This window comes from Oncorhynchus mykiss, chromosome 22 (assembly GCF_013265735.2).
Source record: "Oncorhynchus mykiss isolate Arlee chromosome 22, USDA_OmykA_1.1, whole genome shotgun sequence".
NCBI classification, from domain to species: Eukaryota; Metazoa; Chordata; class Actinopteri; order Salmoniformes; family Salmonidae; genus Oncorhynchus; species Oncorhynchus mykiss.
The window spans coordinates 21,914,814-21,936,509 of NC_048586.1; the positions used below are offsets into that span (position 1 = coordinate 21,914,814).

A 21,696-nucleotide genomic window follows, 5' to 3' on the forward strand; every position below is an offset into this window, starting at 1 on the left:
TTGTGCAATATACGACTGATTGTTGTCCTATGGACAGAGTCTCCCACCTCAGCTGTAGATCTCTGCAGTTCATCCAGAGTGATCATGGGCCTCTTGGCTGCATCTCGATCAGTCTTCTCCTTGTATGAGCTGAAAGTTTAGAGGGACGGCCAGGTCTTGGTAGATTTGCAGTGGTCTGATACTCCTTCCATTTCAATATTATCGCTTGCACAGTGCTCCTGGTGATGTTTAAAGCTTGGGAAATCTTTTTGTATCCAAATCCGGTTTTAAACTTCTTCATAACAGTATCTCGGACCTGCCTGGTGTGTTCCTTGTTCTTCTTTAAGCATGCTCTCTGCGCTTTTAACGGACCTCTGAGACTATCACAGTGCAGGTGCATTTATACGGAGACTTGATTACACACAGGTGGATTGTATTTATCATCATTAGTCATTTAGGTCAACATTGGATCATTCAGAGATCCTCACTGAACTTCTGGAGAGAGTTTGCTGCACTGAAAGTAAAGGGGCTGAATAATTTTGCACGCCCAATTTTTCAGTTTTTGATTTGTTAAAAAAGTTTGAAATATCCAATAAATGTCGTTCCACTTCATGATTGTGTCCCACTTGTTGTTGATTCTTCACAAAAAAATACAGTTTTATATCTTTATGTTTGAAGCCTGAAATGTGGCAAAAGGTCGCAAAGTTCAAGGGGGCCGAATACTTTCGCAAGGCACTGTAAGTTTCCTCCAAAGCTACTTCAAAATCACAATACATACATAATACTTTACATGAGAAGGGCAATTATTCTAACACTGCGTCAAAAGGTAGTTCCAAGATATTTGACCAACGGTATACATTACTTTCTTTGAATTGGCAGAATAAATTAGGTTTAAAAGGAATGCGTTTGACTTTTGGGTACTGCCGAGGAAGATAATGTTATGCTGTAACGACTGAATTGGCCTCAGGTCTCAAATTATCCGAAATAAAATGATAAAATCACAGCGAAAACACCTTACTTAAGAAAAAAATGTTATGTTTCACATATCAGCTTAATAACTTGCTTATGAATGGTTGCCCATTTGCGCACATCATTTATTAGTCCTTCTTCAGCGGAGTCGTATGATTTAATAAAAGATGCACTGAAGACGGAGTTATCTATGCATTTGACAGGGCAGAGAGAGAAAAAAATAACTGCTCTGGAATATTATTAATAGTACGTTGGAAACTGTTGTAAATAAATCAGATCCTTTATGTCTGTATCATGTCACATGACACTCAGTTGAAACACTGTCAGGCTAACTCATGTCGAAAGAATCCTATGTCGCATCTATTGAAGAACTAAAAAGGCACAAAACTCTAAAAACACTGGATTATTACAATGAAATGTTTACAGTGAACATTTTATTAGATATGAATATTTATAGTGAAAATAAGGGCTGTAACATTAACACCTGATTTGATATAATATCTACAGTATATTATTGCTATGAAATATACAGTAACAGACAACCAATGCCACTCTATCATAATGTCTGTTTGCCTAGTGACTACCTAATCTACACTTTCTAGTGAGTATCTAAAAGGGCCCTCCTTGAAAGTCCTTATAGAAGGAAGTGTCAACCTAGAATCTAGCATGGTTGCATTTACAGTCGTTAAGGCTATCAGAAGTGACTCACTAGGCCTAATGAGGTTAATAGGGAGGGAGGGTGGGGTGTAGATTGATAGAGAGGGAGGAAAAGAGAGTGAGGAAAAGAGCAAAAAACAAGACAGTGAGAGAGGGAAGCAGAGAGAGAGCCCGAGTGAGCTCGAGACCGAGAGAAGCTTAAATTACATTTCCCTGGGAATAAATAAAGTACCTATCTATCTAATGCTCAATCAGTTGATTTCCTTTACATGAGGGAAATACATGAGACTTCAGACTTGTGGCTGACAAACATGTTCTAAGCCACCAGATGCCACGCATTACCTGGACCATTTTCATCCCATAAAAGTAAGCTAATACATGGGGACATGAGTGACAGCTGCTTAGATTACATTAGGTAGCTTTTCAAAACAAAGTGCAGAGTGAGTGCTAATATATGAGTTTGAGGTAGATACTGTTTGGATGTTAAAATAGCAAAAATGTGAATAGGGTTCCATGTACAAGTCCATACGTGTGTGTGAGAGTGTTGGGAGGACCAGGACACCCCTGGGCTTATGCTGTGACCTACATTGGGGCCTGATGCTCCCAAGGCTGGCAGGGAGTGTGTATTTGTGTGTGTTGTGCAGTATGTACTGTACTGATGAGATGAAGCTGCATGGCTGCATTAACTGTATGACTAAGAGCCTCAGCTGGAGGCTCAAAGAGATTAATGTGCACACATTAAGAGGGAAAGTACAAATGCATTTAAACGCCAATGCAAACAAATACAGCCTACTGTAGGACCTAAAGTACATACCTAAAGTACACAAACCATGCAAGTACATAAATTCATAACGATGGTGCATGCATACAAGGGTGCAACATCAAATTCTATCTCTGGAATGCATTGATAGCTCACACCATCAGATCGCTTGTGGGCTTTCAAATGTATGTAAAACAGACCAGGGTAAAAATAATATGATGTTTCCTTCCTTTCAGTTACTTTAGGTACACTTGATTTAGCTGTGCAGGGTTTTCAGGAGGTGTGTGTGGGGGGGGGGGTGTATGTGGGGCTGATGGCATCACATCATCTAGCTTTGAGGATCTTCCTTCAGAGACGAAGCCAATCCCGAAACTATTTAATAAAATTCCACCTTTGTTGTTCATTCAGTTAAGCCTGTACTCGATTGAACTGCCCTCATGTAACCAATGAGTGTAATCATCTCGTCCCAGCACTATCTTGTCATCTAGCCAAATTCCCCAGCATGTCATCAAATGGTTAATACTGTGAGTCAAAAGGGAGGCAAATAGCCTCACAATACACACTACAGTACTCTGTAATGTAACACTCAAATTTCACAGTGCACAGATACACAAAGACAATTAAAAACATGAAAATGTGAAGATGAAATTATAAATGAGTAATAACGTGAATTAAATAAGTAGAATTATCACAATGCATAGTGGACATGCATACAGTACATATCCCTCTTGTAGCCAAGCTACACTGAACAAAAATATGCAAAACATGCAACAATTTCATAGATTTTAACTACATTTATTAGGCCCTAATCTACGGATTTTACATGATTGGGAATACAGATATGCATCTGTTGGTCACAGATTCCTTTAAAAAATGGTCCTCACAGTGGACCTCAGGATTTCATCACAGTATTTTTGTGCATTTAAATTGCTATCGATAAAATGCAACTGTGTTCGTTGTCCGTAGCTTTATGCCTGTCCATACCATAACCCCACTGCCATCATGGGGCACTCTGTTCACAACTTTGACATCTGCAAACCACTCGCCCACACTCTCTCTCCAAAACAACATCTGAGGCGGCTTATGGTAAATAAATGAACTGGCAACAGCTCGTGTGGACATTCCTGCAGTCAGGATTCCAATTGCACGCTCCCTCAAAACTTGAGACATCTGTGGCATTGTGTTGTGTGACAAAACTGCACATTTTTTAATGGCCTTTTATTGACCCCAGCACAAGGTGCAACTGTGTAATTATCATGCTGTTTAATCAGCTTCTTTATATGCCACACCTGCCAGGTGGATGAATTATTTTGGCAAAGGAGAAATGCTCACTAACAGGGATTAAATACACATTTCTGCCCAAAATTTGAGAGAAATAAGCTTTGTGCGTATGGAACATTTCCGGGATCTTTAATTTCAGTTCATGAAACATGGGACCAACACTTTACATGTTGTGTTTATATTTGTGTTCAGTATAGATTCATTTAATTGGCATACTTTATGCAATTAGTTGAACGTATAGTGAAAGTGCATGCTTTATATGAATACATAACATTGATTCTCTAGGGTATTATGCATCTGTATCTTGGATGGCAAAAATTGCCTTCAGAAGACTGACTGACTAAAAGCGATGTATGCTTAATTACAGGAAATTACCAAGGACCCATCTGTAAACACAGTTTCTTATTTATACCAAACAGGAAGTGACCTGACCATCGCCCAAATTCCAAAGTGGAGGACATTAGAACATATTATCTTGAATAGTTTAAGCACCACCCCTAAACTTAACCCTATCCTTGACCACTTTTGGAGTGAGCCATTTCTATGAAAATTGTCATTTTAAATCCAATCACAAAAGGCAATAATGACATAACTCAAATCAAATGTTATTTGTCACATACACATGGTTAGCAGATGTTAATGCGAGTGTAGCGAAATGCTTGTGCTTCTAGTTCCAACAATGAAGTACTAACCAACGAGTAATCTAACCTAACAATTCCACAACTACTACCTTATACACACAAGTGTAAAGGGATAAAGAATATGTCCATAAAGATATATGAATGAGTGATGGTACAGAACGGCATAGGCAAGATGCAGTAGATGGTATAGAGTACAGTATATACATATGAGATGAGTAATGTAGGGTATATATATAAACATAAAGTGGCATGGTTTAAAGTGGCTAGTGATACATGTACATGCAAGATGCAGTAGATGATATACAGTGCCTTGCGAAAGTATTCGGCCCCCTTGAACTTTGCGACCTTTTGCCACATTTCAGGCTTCAAACATAAAGATATAAAACTGTATTTTTTTTGTGAAGAATCAACAACAAGTGGGACACAATCATGAAGTGGAATGACATTTATTGGATATTTCAAACTTTTTTAACAAATCAAAAACTGAAAAATTGGGCGTGCAAAATTATTCAGCCACTTTACTTTCAGTGCAGCAAACTCTCTCCAGAAGTTCAGTGAGGATCTCTGAATGATCCAATGTTGACCTAAATGACTAATGATGATAAATACAATCCACCTGTGTGTAATCAAGTCTCCGTATAAATGCACCTGCACTGTGATAGTCTCAGAGGTCCGTTAAAAGCGCAGAGAGCATCATGAAGAACAAGGAACACACCAGGCAGGTCCGACATACTGTTGTGAAGAAGTTTAAAGCCGGATTTGGATACAAAAAGATTTCCCAATCTTTAAACATCCCAAGGAGCACTGTGCAAGCGATAATATTGAAATGGAAGGAGTATCAGACCACTGCAAATCTACCAAGACCTGGCCGTCCCTCTAAACTTTCAGCTCATACAAGGAGAAGACTGATCAGAGATGCAGCCAAGAGGCCCATGATCACTCTGGATGAACTGCAGAGATCTACAGCTGAGGTGGGAGACTGTCCATAGGACAACAATCAGTCGTATATTGCACAAATCTGGCCTTTATGGAAGAGTGGCAAGAAGAAAGCCATTTCTTAAAGATATCCATAAAAAGTGTTGTTTAAAGTTTGCCACAAGCCACCTGGGAGACACACCAAACATGTGGAAGAAGGTGCTCTGGTCAGATGAAACCAAAATTGAACTTTTTGGCAACAATGCAAAACGTTATGTTTGGCGTAAAAGCAACACAGCTCATCACCCTGAACACACCATCCCCACTGTCAAACATGGTGGTGGCAGCATCATGGTTTGGGCCTGCTTTTCTTCAGCAGGGACAGGGAAGATGGTTAAAATTGATGGGAAGATGGATGGAGCCAAATACAGGACCATTCTGGAAGAAAACCTGATGGAGTCTGCAAAAGACCTGAGACTGGGACGGAGATTTGTCTTCCAACAAGACAATGATCCAAAACATAAAGCAAAATCTACAATGGAATGGTTCAAAAATAAACATATCCAGGTGTTAGAATGGCCAAGTCAAAGTCCAGACCTGAATCCAATTGAGAATCTGTGGAAAGAACTGAAAACTGCTGTTCACAAATGCTCTCCATCCAACCTCACTGAGCTTGAGCTGTTTTGCAAGGACGAATGGGAAAAATGTTCAGTCTCTCGATGTGCAAAACTGATAGAGACATACCCCAAGCGACTTACAGCTGTAATCGCAGCAAAAGGTGGCGCTACAAAGTATTAACTTAAAGGGGCTGAATAATTTTGCACGCCCAATTTTTCAGTTTTTGATTTGTTAAAAAAGTTTGAAATATCCAATAAATGTCGTTCCACTTCATGATTGTGTCCCACTTGTTGTTGATTCTTCACAAAAAAAATACAGTTTTATATCTTTATGTTTGAAGCCTGAAATGTGGCAATGTGGCAAAAGGTCGCAAAGTTCAAGAGGGCCGAATACTTTCGCAAGGCACTGTAGAGTACAGTATATACATATACATATGAGATGAGTAATGTAGGGTATGTAAACATTATATTAAGTGGCATTGTTTAAAGTGGCTAGTGATACATTTTTTACATCAATTTCCATTATTAAAGTGGCTGGATTGAGTCAGTATGTTGGCAGCAGCCACTCAATGTTAGTGGTGGCTGTTTAACAGTCTGATGGCCTTGAGATAGAAGCTGTTTTTCAGTCTCTCGGTCCCTGCTTTGATGCACCTGTACTGACCTCGCCTTCTGGATGATAGCGGGGTGAACAGGCAGTGGCTCGGGTGGTTGTTGCCCTTGATGATCTTTATGGCCTTCCTGTGACATCGGGTGGTGTAGGTGTCCTGGAGGGCAGGTAGTTTGCCCCAGGTGATGCGTTGTGCAGACCTCACTACACTCTGGAGAGCCTTACGGTTGTGGGCGGAGCAGTTGCCGTACCAGGCGGTGATACAGCCCGACAGGATGCTCTCGATTGTGCATCAGTAGAAGTTTGTGAGTGCTTTTGGTGACAAGCCAAATTTCTTCAGCATCCTGAGGTTGAAGAGGCGCTGCTGCGCCTTCTTCACAACACTGTCTGTGTGGGTGGACCAATTCAGTTTGTCAGTGATGTGTATGCCGAGGAACTTAAAACTTACTACCCTCTCCACTACTGTCCCGTCGATGTGGATAGGGGGGGTACTCTCTCTGCTGTTTCCTGAAGTCCACAATCATCTCCTTTTTTGTTTTGTTGACGTTGAGTGTGAGGTTATTTTCCTGACACCACACTCCGAGGGCCCTCACATCCTCCCTGTAAGCAGTCTCGTCGTTGTTGGTAATCAAACCTACCACTGTAGTGTCGTCCGCAAACTTGATGATTGAGTTGGAGCCGTGCATGGCCACGCAGACGTGGGTGAACAGGGAGTACAGCAGAGGGCTCAGAACGCACCCTTATGGGGCCCCAGTGTTGAGGATCAGCGGGGTGGAGATGTTGTTACCTACCCTCACCACCCTGGGGGCGGCCCGTCAAGAAGTCTAGTACCCAGTTGCACAGGGCGGGGTCGAGACCCAAGGTCTCGAGCTTGATGACGAGTTTTGATGGTACTATGGTGTTAAATGCTGAGCTGTAGTCGATGAACAGCATTCTCACATAGGTATTCCTCTTTTTCAGATGGGTTAGGGCAGTGTGCAGTGTGGTTGCGATTGCGTCGTCTGTGGACCTATTGGTGCGGTAAGCAAATTGGAGTGGGTCTAGGGTGTCAGGTAGGGTGGAGGTGATATGGTCCTTGACTAGTCTCTCAAAGCACTTGATGATGACGGAAGTGAGTGCTACGGGGCGGTAGTCGTTTAGCTCAGTTACCGTAGCTTTCTTGGGAACAGGAACAATGGTGGCCCTCTTGACGCATGTGGGAACAGCAGACTGGGATAAGGATTGAGGCAGTGGCACTGTATTGTCCTGAAGACAGAGCAAACAAATGTCTATGCGTTTTGACACGTCCCGGCGAAGAACTCTACCATGCCAAACAGAGTGCACGTTTGTTTGTCTGAAGGTGGCCAGAACTTTCCTGTCTGACGCTAGACCACGTCTTACAACACGAGGTGTGTACACACTTTGGTCTGGATACACAGTTGCTTTTTTTACTCTCATTGAGTCCAATCTTAATGGTAGTTTTAGAGTTTTGAACATGAGAATGTTACAGAACGCACCTTTAATATATTTCATGATAATATATATTTTTTGGTATAATTATAAACAATAATATGAAAATAGTAAAGTTATAATAAAGTCATGTTTATTCTTTAAAGTCAAATAAAGAAGGATTAACCTGTTAATAGAACAATAAATTGCAACATTTTGCAGCACTTTCAGTGTTACTCTGACTTGGGATATGCATGCTTAACAAAATTAATTGTGTAGGTATCCCACTGACATCGTTAAATGATTTACAAAAAAGTATTACCTCAACTCCAAATTGGTAATTTGTCCCTTTGTGTCTTGATGAGTACTTATATTAAGATGATCACAGTTAAGGTCTATGGCATTGAAGTTTTCAACCATGATCACCACACTAAATGAGATTCTCTGTACAATATCCTTGTTCAAATGTGCTACATCAAATCCAGAGCCCACAGATTCAAAACTGTTGTGTAATAGTCGTGCATTTCTGCAATTCATATGCTTTAAACCTTGCCGATAACAGCTTGCATGTCCTTTTACATTCTTCGTTCAATCAACCTGAATAATACAACATGTTGAGGTTTTGTAGTAAAGTTTGGAAGGTTACATGTGTAACCTGCGCAGTTCTTTCCAGAACTCAGCGATGCCCAATGACAAAGCTTTCTCTGCCAGGCCTCTGCACTCATAGGGCGTGAACCCCACCAGTGCTGTGCCCTTAGTGGCCACCCCCTGCCGTCCTGCCAGCTCTGCCACCCTGGCTGTGATAAGAGATTCTGGGGCGTGGCAGTATGGCTGCCCACCAATACTGAAGGTGGGCCACGGCTCGCCCCTCTCCCCAACCTGGCTAGGAGGGTTCCCCTTCATGCTCTCCACATTGCAGGCTATCTCCACGGCACCCTCGTGTGGCAGGGCCAGCACTTGCACCCCCGGTATTCCCCCAGGAGTAGAATCCCTAATCGACATGGCGATGCTGCGCCCTAGAGCCAGGTCCTGGGTGTCGATGGTGACGTTGCAGTTCATGACGTAGGGACTAGCTCCGACACCTGCATGGCAAAGGTGGGGTCACAGGTCAGAAGATCAGACAAAAAGACACAAGACGGTGCAGAGATACGGTTATTTTCAAATGTGCCCAATTAGTGGCTACTGGGTACGCTCTCTCTGTGCTATACTTCATGAGAGTGTAATGTGGGGGCACTGAGGGCCTGTCCTCAGAATGAAACATGCAAATCTAGCCTAACCCTATGTTTTAAAAATCACCTCTCAGTATTTGCGTAAACAGGACATCCACCAACCGCCAAGCCCTAAGCGAGTGCTAACCTGTGAGGCCATATCGTTTCTGTGGCAGGGGCCCCACGTCTGGTCGGCTGGCTCCTGTGTCTGGATTCTTCCTGAACCAGCCCATCTCCTTGCGTCTCTGCGCCAGGCCTCGGTGCTGGGGTGAGTCTGCCCAACCAAAGAAGAAAGCACTGGTGCCACTGACCCGTTCAGTCAGCCCAGCAGCCACCGCTGGACAGGGTGAGAGGATGGGTTAACACATACAGTTGAAGTCGGAAGTTTACATACATAGGTTGGAGTCATTAAAACTCATTTTTCAACCACTTCACAAATTTCTTGTTAACTATAGTTTTGGCAAGTCGGTTAGGACATCTACTTTGTGCATGACGACACAAGTCATTTTTCCAAAAAATTGTTTACAAACAGATTATTTTACTTGTAATTCACTATATCACAATTTCAGTTGATCAGAAGTTTACATACACTAGTTGACTGTGCCTTTAAACAGCTTGGGGAATTCTAGAAAATGGTGTCATAGCTTTAGAAGCTTCTGATAGGCTAATTGACAACATTTGACCCAATTGGAGGTGTACCTGTTATGCACGTGAGTGAGGACCCAAAAGCGGTTTAACAAAAACAGAGTCCTTTAATGTCAAAACACAGGGAAGACATAGATCCTCTTCAGATGTATATAATGGCAAAATAGACAACCCGCAGAGAGGGCGACAAATGAATCATAAAGTCCTTCTGATATTTACAGAAGAGTCCCCCTTCTTAGCAGCAGAGGAGAATAGCTGGGTTAGAGTCCCCTTCTTGGCAGCAGAGGAGAATAGCTGGGTTAGCGGCGACAGACTGCTGGTCTCTCTGGGTAGGCGCGGGTCGTAGAGGACAGAGGTACCTGATCACACGTAGCATCAGATGAACAGGCAGATTCCGACAGGACGGGACAAGGGTGAAGCAAACAAGACGATAGTTTGGTTCTGGCATGAGAAACTCAAACGAGAATCTGACAAAGACAGAAGCAGGAACAGAGAGAGAATAGAGACCTAATCAGAGGGAAAAAAGGAACAGGTGGGAAAAGGGTGAACGAGGTAGTTAGAGAAGATGAGGAACAGCTGGGGGAAGGAGAGGAAGAGAAGGTAACCTAATACGACCAGCAGAGGGAGACGGAGTGAAGAGAAAGAACAGGAACAAGACATAATATGACAATACATGACAGTACCTGTGGATGTATTTCAAGGCCTACCTACAAACTCAGGGCCTCTTTGCTTGACATCATGGCAAAGTCAAAAGAAATCAGCCAAGACCTCAGAAAAAAAATTGTGGACCTCCACAAGTCTGGTTCATCCTTGGGAGCAATTTCCAAATGCCTGAAGGTACCACGTTCATCTGTACAAACAATAGTACGCAAGTATAAACACCATGGGACCACGCAGCCATCATACCGCTCAGGAAGGAGACGTGTTCAGTCTCCTAGAGAATAACGTACTTTGGTGCGAAAAGTGCAAATCAATCCCACAACAACAGCAAAGGACCTTGTGAAGATGCTGGAGGAAACAGGTACAAAAGTATCTATATCCACAGTGAAACGAGTCCTATATCGGTTTGCAACTGCACATGGGGACAAAGATCGTACTTTTTGGAGAAATGTCCTCTGGCTGATGCAACAAAAATAGAACTGTTTGGCCAAAATGACCATCGTTATGTTCGGAGGAAAAAGGGGATGCTTGCAAGCTGAAGAACACCATCTCAACCTTGAAGCACAGGGGTGGCAGCATCATGTTGTGTGGGTGCTTTGCTGCAGGAGGGACTGGGGCATTTCACAAAATAGATGGTATCATGAGGGAGGAAAATTATGTGTATATATTGAAGCAACATCTCAAGACATCAGTCAGGAAGTTAAAGCTTGGTCGCAAATGGGTCTTCCAAATGGACAATGACCCCAAGCATATTTCCAAAGTTGTGACAAAATGGCTTAAGGACAACAAAGTCAAGGTATTGGAGTGGCCATCACAAAGCCCTGACCTCAATCCTATAGAAAATTTGTGGGCAGAACTGAAACAGCGTGTGCGAGCAAGGAGGCCTACAAACCTGACTCAGTTACACCAGCTCTGTGACAAGGAATGGGACAAAATTCTCCCAACTTATTGTGGGAAGCTTGTGGAAGGCTACCCGAAATGTTTGACCCAAGTTAAAGAATTGAAAGGCAATGCTACAAAATACTAATTGAGTTTACGTAAAACTTCTGACCCACTGGGAATGGGATGAAAGAAATAAAAGCTGAAAAGAATAATTCTCTCTACTATTATTCTGACATTTCACATTCTTAAAATAAAGTGGTGATCCTAACTGACCTAAGACAGGGAATTTTTACTAGGATTAAATGTCAGGAATTGTGAAAAACTTAGTTTAAATGTATTTGGCTAAGGCGTGTATAAAGTTCCGACTTATACTGTACCAATTGGATACCATGAAAATGGGATAAAAAAATGGATAAAAAAACAAACTAAAAAACAATTAAAAATAAATTAACTTGAAAATCTATGGCAAGACCTGAAAATGGTAGCAAGAATTTTGAAAAGAATAATGGGCAAATGTTACACAATCCAGATGTGGAAAACTCATAAGCCTTGTTCACATTGGCAGTTTGAAGTGAAATGTGTGCATATCCGATTTGAATCGGTTCCTTTTCCTGAAAGCTGAACAGCCAAAAATGCAAATTAATCGGATATTTCGAGACACATTTCAAACCACTGTCGTAAGTGGTTTGAGGTCAGACACAAATCTGATTCCTGGCAATGTGATTTGTGTTTGAATGGTCAAATCTGAGTTATTTGGCATATCTTGTTGCTTGCTAGCTACTCTGTTGAAAGTTTGACAAGAACATGTGGTAGCCAATTAGATTGTTAACTGTTTACAAACAAATTAGTGAATCGGGTATTGTGTGTAAATGGGTGAGAAAAAAAGAGTAATCCATTTTGAATTCAGGCTGTAACAACAAAATGTGGAATAGGTCAAGGGGTATGAATACTTTCTGAAGACACTGTACATACACCACTGCATGAGTCGCCTCACAATTCACACGTATACAGCATACAACATGATGAACTGAGAAGAGAGAAAAAGGGGGTCAAAGCTTTAAAGTGTAGACACATACATGCAGGCCACACACACACACACCTCTAGCTTCCTTGGCACAGTCCCCCAGTCCCACCTCCTCTCCCAGAGGGTAGAGGGGCACCAGGTCCACAGCGCCCATCGTTGGGTGGCCGCCTGCATAGGCACTCATGTCAATCATTCGACAGGCCTGCTCACACGCAGACAGCACTGCCTCCTCTGCAACAGAAACACATTGACAACGCCTTCTATTATTGGAATGACACAAGTGAAATCACGGTTCAGTTATTGGTTAAATTAGGGTGCTTAATTCCTGGTCTGCTTGAAAAATGTTTAGGCAGCAGTGTTCAGGGGTTACTATACCACTGCCCCTCATAAGAGTAAAAGATTGTCGGAGGATAATGAAGACCTTTGCTAAGTACTTGTCATATTTATTGTAACATTGTCATCCTGAACAAAGCCTGTAGGAAATGTCCCTTAGTGTAGTTGTTGTTTTTCCCCAATAAAAAGGACAGATACTCACTAATGCAGTCAATACTGGCCACGATGGTGATGACAGACCGGTTGTAGTCGTGATCATTAAAGATGTTGAGCACTGTTGTCCCTTCTCGCCGTCCGCCTGAAAAGATGCATACAATCGGAAAGATGCATAAATCCACGAAGAAACCATCATATTTTGTTAAATCATAACTATTTTTCACTCCTATCACTATGTTACTACTGTATATGCAGTGAACAATTAAACATTTTTACACAGGTAACTCACCATTACTGTCAAATACAGCTGCCCTGGCCACTGTTTCCACCAATTCCTTCCTGCGGGCTTCTGAGACATTGAGCAGGCAGGCGACCAGACGCTGGCCTATGGCACTATGAGCCATCCCCCTGAAGGACCCATGTCACTGAACTTTAGGTAGGCTGATTTTGCAGTGGTCTATTTCACCAGATACAAATTGTAGCTAAACACCAGTTATTTGACAACTGTACTGTATTTCCTTGGGTCTCTCTACTATATTCTGATGCTTGAAAAGTTCTCATTTTGGGATTATCTGTTTTACTCCATTTAAATACAAACTTCATGGAGAATGGAAACATTTTCATCCCAAAAATGTCAATATGTCTACAACATTATGTGGCAAACTGCAGCTTGGTTGATCGAAAAGAATGTGATATCTCGCCATCATAACATAAACAACATATCAAACATAAACATGGAGTACATTTTTTTATAGAAAAATTACAAATGCATCTGTGTCAAAGGAATATCCCACTTGTAATTTTGAATGTTGTCATCAACTAAAATTATACAAATCCAAACATGGCCAATACAGTTACACAAGACGAGAAAGCAAGCGCAGTTCATAAATGCATTCATTAACATATAAAACATGACATGCTAAACATCTCTCATGCGGGCCTGATATGAAGCCATAATGTAATACTTGCGTTCTAATAACCACGAAAAATGCCAACACAGTCAATCAAGTGTCTACTGTAAAGCGAAAAATGTATACACGTTGCATAATCTGTGATTCAGAAACTGCCTCTCCAATAGAAATCGGTCGTCACTAGGTTATTAGAACGCAAGTATTACATTATGGCTATTTATCAGGCCCGCACGAGAGATGTGGAAACCATAGAAAAACCTGATCACACTTGTAAACACTGTAATGGTAACGTCGGCTAAACTAAAAGCATGCGTAGAAACACATCATCTGGGCTAACTGTCGCGCCATATTGCGCTGGTGCAGGCTGTCAAATCAAAGGCACAACTTCGATACAAAAGTTATTTTTTATATAAATGAAAACGTGGCAGTTTGTTACTTTCACGAGGTTAGCGAAATAAGATGTTAAAGTACTTAAAACATTGGCTCGAATCTAAATTTTGTGAAAATTAACAACTAAGGAATAATTAGTCACTTCTGTAATTGACTTCTCAACCCCCGGCCTGGTCTGCTTCTCAAGCGTTCCCGGAAGCCTCTCGCGATGTTGCACCTCTGGGTTTAGTAACTCAGTAGTAAATTCAAACTTCAACCATTGAGTTTATAAATCGAGAGACAACATCGCGAGACTTCCGGGAAGGCATGCAAAACAGGCCAGGGTCATTTAGAGAAGTGACAAATTCTTCCTTAGTTGTCAATTTTCTCAAAATCTAAAAGCACAACCTTGAGTCGGGCCGCCAACCTCATAAAAGTGACCAACTGACACGTTTTCATCCAAAACAACTTTTTGAAGGTCTGCCTTTGATTTCACGGTCTGCACATGCGCAGTTTGGCGCGAGACGACCGTTAGAACCGATTACGTTTTTCAGCGCATGAGTTTAGCAAGCAAAAGACACCATGACTTCGCCTACAACAAGCGTGATCTGGGTTTTCTATTGGAGAAGCAGTTTCTGCCCATCTTTATATTGTACGGTCTTTTGCTGTGATCATGCGCAATTCGTATTTTGCTTACAGGAACCGGATGAGGGCTGGTTCCCGTGCTGACGTCCTTGGCAAACAGCGACACGTGGAGGACCAAAATGCAAAGACAACAACAGTACTCGCTTTAGCGTCACCCAGGTTGACAAAATTATCAACGTCTAGGATAAACAACGATGTTGAGGAGGAACTACAACGACATAAGGTAGAAAGTTGTTTATGACTATGTTGTCGATGTTGCATCGTTTTGCACGTTCATTGTTGTATGTCTGCCTCGGATGCTGTACATTAACTGGCCATGCATTTGCGTCTAAACTACATTAATCCGGTTTTAGCCCCCATGATAACCGCTCGTGGAGTTGCAACGGGCTTTCATTGTGCAGCCAAAGCAATGAGCGCTGCAGTAGGTTCATCGCCATTCGAGCCTCCAGAGCATTGTCTGCCTGGAGTCCAGGAAACACGCCCTGGGAGCCCGCCGCGACTGCGGAGACTGGTCGACATTCCGGGATGCCAACCGGACCGAGTCAACGACTTGCTTCTACTCAGTAACGTTACTTCGGATTCACAGGGACAGTGCGGTTCAGACGCCGAAGATCGCAGTGCACATGTTGTGTTTTTCCCTGGAGACATACAGGTGAGAGGTGTGGGTTTTGTCAGGCAGGTACATTTTAATATCACTTATTTCGCCATCAAATGAACATCTCAGCCATTTGTCATGACATTATGCAGGTTGGTAACATTATACACGTATGCCAATTGATGCCAAGCATGAAGGTGAAAGGCCGTTGCATAGCCAGCAACGGCCTTTAGCCGTTTCTGTTAGCCAAATTGGTTAGAGCTATGGTTGTTTACATTTCAAGTGGAGTGTCGAATTCACATACTCCTGCCCACAAATAATAACATCCATTCCAAGAGTTCCAACAGGCTAGCCTACTAAAATGTTATGATTCCAAGGGTGTCTTAGTATTTCCGAGGGAATGTTAGTATTCTCGGGTTGTTGCGAGTGGGATGCTCACCAATTGTTAATGAATGTGTTCATTGTATGCAACCCCACACCATGATCACATTAGGGACCACTCTTTCACCTGATGTGTTAAACTCAATTGGGAGGAGGATAGTTTAAAAACTAGTTTAGTAAGTTTGGTCTTTCACCCAAGGACCAAAGACATGAGGTTAGACTTGAGACTTGACGGAAGGGGTAGCCTTTTTTTCTCAGAATTAGTTCATGGTCATTGTTAGGCGAACTGCAGGGGGTCTTATCTCCCAATTGATGCTGTTGTTATTTCGTTGCCATGATGCACAAAAACATGAACCCTTCTTAAGCTGCTTTGTCATCCCATCTTTCTTTCTCCCTCTTCGACCCCTTCCCTTCTGTCCATCTCCCCCACCCTCACCCCCATCTGTCTATTTTCACTGACCCCCTCTCCTTTTCCCCACTTCTCTCTGCCTCCACCCAACTCACTCCTCCCGTCTATCTCGTACACCACTGTTCCTCTGTCCATCTCTCATCCCTAGAATTTCCAGCAGGAGATGTCGCTCCAGCCAGAGGGGGCGCAGTGGCTATCCTGGAGCCTGGAGAACGTTGCCCTCACCCTGGGTCGCCGCTTCCCTGACCGCCACGTGTGGGTGATTCGAGCCTCCCGCATGTACCTGCACAAGTTCAGCTGCTATCACAACTTTGTGGAGAGCAACCTGTTTGGAGCGCCCGAGCACTCACCTGACTACGGAGCATTTCGCCACCTGAGGTATCCCATCTCATAATGTTTTATTCTAGCACTGTGTTTGTCACTAACACTCACTACCTACCTAGAGTGCATTTGTTAAATGTTCAGACCCCTTGACTTTTTCCACATTTTGTTACATTGCAGCCTTATTCTAAAATTGATTTATTTTTCCTCAATCTACACACTGTACCCCATAATGACAAAGCGGAAACAAGTTTAGACATTTTTGCGAACTTGTATGATTTTTTAAAATACCTTATTTACCTAAGTATTCAGACCCTTTACTATGAGACTCAAAATTGGCCCCAGGTGCATCCTGTTTCTATTGATCATCCTTGAGATGTTTCATCAACTTGATTGGAGTCCACCTGTGCTAAATTCAATTGATTGGACATGATTTGGAGAGGCACACACCTGTCTATAAGGACCCCAAGTTGACATCAAAGCAAAAACCAAGCCATGACGTCAAAAGGAATTGTCCGTAGGGCTCCGAGACTGGATTGTGTCGAGGCACATGTCTGGGGAAAGATAGCAAAAAATTACTGCAGCATTGAAGGTTCCCAATAACACAGTGGCCTCCATTCTTAAATGGAAGAAATGTTGAACCACCAAGACTCTTCCTAGAGCTGGCCACCCGACCAAACTGAGCAATCGGGGGAGAAGGGCCTTGATCAGGAAGGTGACCAAGAACCCGATGATCCACTGTGAGGATGGGAGAACCTTCCAGAAGGACAACCATCTCTGCAGCACTCCACCAGACGGAAGCCACTCCTCAGTAAAAAGGCACTCCTCAGTAAAAAGGCACGTGACAGCCCGCTTGGAGTTTGCCAAAAGGCACATAAAGACTCTAAGACCATGAGAAACAAGATTCTCTGGTCTGATGAAACCTAGATTCAACTCTTTGGCCTGAATGCCAAGCGTCACATCTGGAGGAAACCTGGCACAATCCCTACGGTGATTGGTGGCAGCAGCATACTGTGGGGATGTTTTTGGGGGATGTTTTTCAGCAACAGGGACTGGGAGACTAGTCAGGATCGAGGGAAAGATGAATGGAATAAAGTACAGAGATCCTTGATGAAAACCTGCTCCAGAGCACTTAGGACCTCAAACTGGAGCGAAGGTTCACCTTCTAACAGGACAACAACCCTAAGCACACAGCCAAGGCAACGCAGGAGTGGCTTCGGCACAAGTCGAATGTCCTTGAGTGGTCCAGCCAGAACCTGGACGAGAACCTGATCGAACATCTCTGGAGAGACCTGAAAATAGCTGTGCAGTGACGCTCCCCAACCAACCAGACAGTGCTTGAGGATCTACAGAGAAGAATGGGAGAAACTCTCCAAATACAGGTGTGCCATGCTTCTAGCATAATTACCCAAGAAGACTTGAGGCTGTAATTGCTGCCAAAGGTGCTTCAACAAAGTACTGAGTCTGAATACTTATGTAAATGTGTTTTTTTTTTAAATAAATTAACAAACATTTCTAAACCTGTTTTTACTTTGCCATTATGGGGTATTGTGTGTAGATTGAGGATTGTTTAAAAAAAATCTAAAATGGATTTTAAGTCTAATGTTAAAAAAAAGTGGGAAAAAGTCAAGGGATCTGAATGCACTTATTTTTGATGCAGTTGTATCAACTTACTGTAAATTGCTTTAGATAATCTGCCAAATGACTCAATTATAACTGATTTGTAGGGCACTGCTGAGCAACGGCATGGAGCGCGCTGGCTTGCCCAACCCCCTCCCGCTTCAAAGGGGTGGCGACACAGTCGCCCCGGGTTTCTCCTTGGCCGTGGTGGGCTTCAGCAAAGGCTGTGTGGTGCTCAACCAGATGGTGTACGAGCTGGCGAGGGCACGGGCTGACCCGGAGCTGGGGCCATTTGTGGAGCGCCTTTCAGACATGTACTGGCTGGACGGTGGCCACCCGGGAGGCAGCGAGACCTGGGTGACTGACAAGCGGGTGCTGGGGGAACTGGCGGCCAGCGGGGTTGCGGTCCACGCCCACGTGACACCGTACGAGGTGCGTGACCCCATGCGAGCCTGGGTGGGCCGAGAGCATGGGTGCTTTGTCAAGAAACTTGAGGATCTAGGGGCCCGACTCAGCCAGAAGATGCACTTTGAGGATGAGCCCGCATCCATCGAGAACCACTTCCGGATCATCCAGGATTTCTGAGGCGTTTGTTCATTCCTGATTGTCTATTGGCATGCAAAGTAAAAAAAATAAAAATACTGTCAAAGCTTGATTCAATTTGCAAATTTCTGGTTTAATGCAAGGGGCCAAAGCTAGTTGGGTCTCATTCATCCCTCTTGGTTCTTCCTTTCATGCAGAAGTCAATCTATCACTATCCCTATCTCCCTAGACCTCATATTTCATGATCTAAGGGCTCAAATATAATTTACTTTAAAATCCAAGCATGCAGATCCCAATTGGAACGCATCTAGACACCCCTCAGTCATTTCTCCTAGGAATGTATTTCCTTACTTCTACTAGATTGGCCTTTACCATAGACAAAGTTTGCATATTGTACCGAATAAGGGCTATTTGCATGTGATCATTTGACAGAATGCACCTTTTAAAGAGTATGTAGCACAAAATCAAACCTTTAATGAAAAAAATTGGGGAAATGGCACCGCACAACCTCCAGTAAAGTCACTTTCTAACTAGGGATTTCATGTTTAATTTAGGTAGTACAGTAATTCTGCTCATAGATTATGCATGTATGAACTACACTTTAACATCCAGCCCATAGCGAAAGGTTTAAAAAATGCTGTACTTACTAGTCGCCAAAATTCCGGAGCATGTCTTAAGATCAAGGGCCAGACCTGTCAATTGTCAGATTATCTAACCTTGATTGTAATCTTTGCCTTTTTGTGAAATACAACACATTGATTGTAATCTAAAAAGTAGCTTTGATCCAATGTCCAATGTGGTTGAGTAAAGTTTATTTTCTTGCATAATTTCGGGGGCAACAGTTGACTATTGCTCAAGTGCAGCAGCTCCTTCCATTGAACTTTGTCTTGATGTCAAGTGACATACTGTGGTGACTTGGAGTGGGCCTCTGTTTCACCAAGGAACACTTGGTGGTGTTTGTGTGGAACAACTACATTTCCTGATGTTGCTTGGGTCAGAATGTCCCGTCTTGTAAATTGATTTATGTTCAGTGATGGACTTTGAGTTGGAGGTTAGCTTAAATTAATCTTGCAGGCTGATGTTCAGCATTCATACTGTATTCTAATAGACTAGAGTGATATCTCTTGGTAAGCTTATAGAGCTGCTTTTGCATTACCTACCATGCTGGATTTCTGGTGATTGTTTCAATGGCTACTGAAATGCAATGAATGTACTTTTCTACTTCATAGCCATTCCATTTTTCAAATGCTGTTTTTGTTCAAGACATGCTATTCCATAGCTGCTGTTGTATGATTTGCCCATTTAGAAATAAATGAACAACTCTTAAAAGATACAATACTGTTGGAATGTGTGTGTGTGTGTGTGTATAGTGGTTATTTCAGTCATAAACACTTTTTATATTTGTAAATGGTTGATTATACCTAGCTGCATGCATGCAATCATGATGCAAAATGCATTTTAAGGTACACTACATGACCAAAAGTATGTTGACACCTGCTAGTCGAACATCTCATTCCAAAATCATGGGCATTAATATGGAGTTGGTCCCCCTTTGCTGCCATAGCAGCCTCCACTCTTCTGGGAAGGCTTTCCACTAGATGTTGGAACAGTGCTGCCGGGACTTGCTTCCATTCAGCCATGAGCATTAGTGAGGGCGGGCACTGATGTTGGGCTCGCAGTCGGCATTCCAATTCAGGCCAGTCAAGTTCTTCCACACCGATCTCGACAAACCACTTCTGCATGGACATCTTTGTGCATGGGGGGGGGGGGGAATTGTCATGCTGAAACAGTAAAGGGCCTTCCTCAAACTGTTGCCACAAAATTGTCTAGAATGTCATTGCATTAAGATTTCCCTTCACTGGAACTAAGGGGCCTAGTCTGAACCATGAAAAACAACCCCAGACCATTATTCCTCCTCCACCAAACATTACAGCTGGCTCTATGCATTGCGGCAGATAGCGTTCTCCTGGCATCCGCGAAACCCAGATTTGTCCATTGTATTGCCAGATGGTTAAGCGTGATTCATCCCGCCAAAGAATGCGTTTCCACTGCTCCAGAGTCAAATCAAGAGCATTGAGCTTTACACCACTCCAGCCGAAGCTTGGCATTGCACATGGTGATTTTAGGCTTGTGTTCGGCTGCTCGGCCATGGAAACACATTTCCGGAGGCTACCTACAAACAGTTATTGTGCTGACGTTGCTTCTAGTGGCAGTTGGATCTCAAGAGTGAGTGTTGCATACTAGGACATACTTCTTTTTTTTTACACACTTCAGCACTCGGCGGTCCCGTTCTGTGAGCATGTGTGGCCTACCACTTCGTGGCTGAGCCGCTGTTGCTTCTAGATGTTTCCACTTCACAATACCAGCACTTCGTTGACCAGGGCAGCTCTAGCAGGGCAGACATTTGACAAACTAACTTGTTAAAAAGGTGGCATCCTATGTCACGTTGAACGTCATTGAGCTCTTCAGTAAGGCCATTATACTGCCAATGTTTGTCGATGTTACACACCTGTCAGCAACGTGTGGCTGAAATAACCGAATCCACTAATTTGAAGGTGTCCACATAACTTATCAATTACAACATCGATTATAAAGTAACATACGGTCATTAAACACCTGTACTAGCTAAGTCCTTACAACTTGTGCATCCACAATGGATAAGTGAAAATGGATAAGTTTTAAGTGGAGCTTAGAGGGGAAGTTCAGGATTTTACAACTTGATGTTAGATGGTTCCTCATCCTGAAAGTCAATGGGAGTGATAGGGGAATGTGTGTCAATGTCATTGCCAAATCAACTGCAATCAACTCCTTATTTGTTTTGATATTACTTTAAGATGATTTAGCTTTTTTTCTATATAAAAAAAAAAACATGTGACACATGGCCATCAGCACTAGGAGGCAATGTTTCCTCATCAGTAGATGGCAGAACAATGGAGATAATTGCTTACTTGCTTTTGGCAGCACAATGCCCCAGATGATGGCATGCCTTAGTTCTGTTGTTCATGGCCGCCGGTAGTTTCTCTGTTTAAAGACCATTCTTTGCAGATGTTGTCCACAAATGTTTCTTGTGGTCTTCGCACCTGAGAGGGAACCCATTGAGATAAGACAAAATGTAGGAAAAAAAGTAGACAGACTCCATC

General features: G+C 42.8%; 2 protein-coding genes across 4 annotated transcripts; one reads left to right on the top strand and one right to left on the bottom strand.

Moving 5' to 3' along the window:
• Positions 1–7,986: 7,986 nt before the first annotated feature.
• Positions 7,987–21,601, bottom strand: ftcdnl1 (formiminotransferase cyclodeaminase N-terminal like 1). 2 transcript variants are annotated; one of them, XM_036958958.1, is made up of 6 exons: positions 21,505–21,601; positions 13,052–13,170; positions 12,809–12,904; positions 12,349–12,504; positions 9,211–9,399; positions 7,987–8,936 (listed from the first exon to the last, which is right to left on the bottom strand). In XM_036958958.1, the coding sequence occupies exons 1-6, from the start codon at positions 21,558–21,560 to the stop codon at positions 8,497–8,499; spliced, it is 1,056 nt and encodes a 351-aa protein (XP_036814853.1). In that variant the 5' UTR covers positions 21,561–21,601; the 3' UTR covers positions 7,987–8,496. The 2 variants fall into 2 exon arrangements, with proteins under 2 accessions (XP_036814853.1, XP_021434949.2); XM_021579274.2 differs by lacking the exon at positions 21,505–21,601 and adding an exon at positions 14,206–14,346 and having other exon boundaries at positions 8,497–8,936.
• On the top strand, positions 14,549–19,892 carry c22h2orf69 (chromosome 22 C2orf69 homolog). 2 transcript variants are annotated; one of them, XM_021579273.2, is made up of 4 exons: positions 14,549–14,910; positions 15,041–15,339; positions 16,221–16,450; positions 18,121–19,892. In XM_021579273.2, exons 2-4 carry the CDS (start codon positions 15,046–15,048, stop codon positions 18,596–18,598), a joined length of 1,002 nt encoding a protein of 333 aa, XP_021434948.1. In that variant the 5' UTR covers positions 14,549–14,910; positions 15,041–15,045; the 3' UTR covers positions 18,599–19,892. The 2 variants fall into 2 exon arrangements, with proteins under 2 accessions (XP_021434948.1, XP_021434947.1); XM_021579272.2 differs by having other exon boundaries at positions 14,590–15,339.
• Positions 21,602–21,696: the final 95 nt, after the last annotated feature.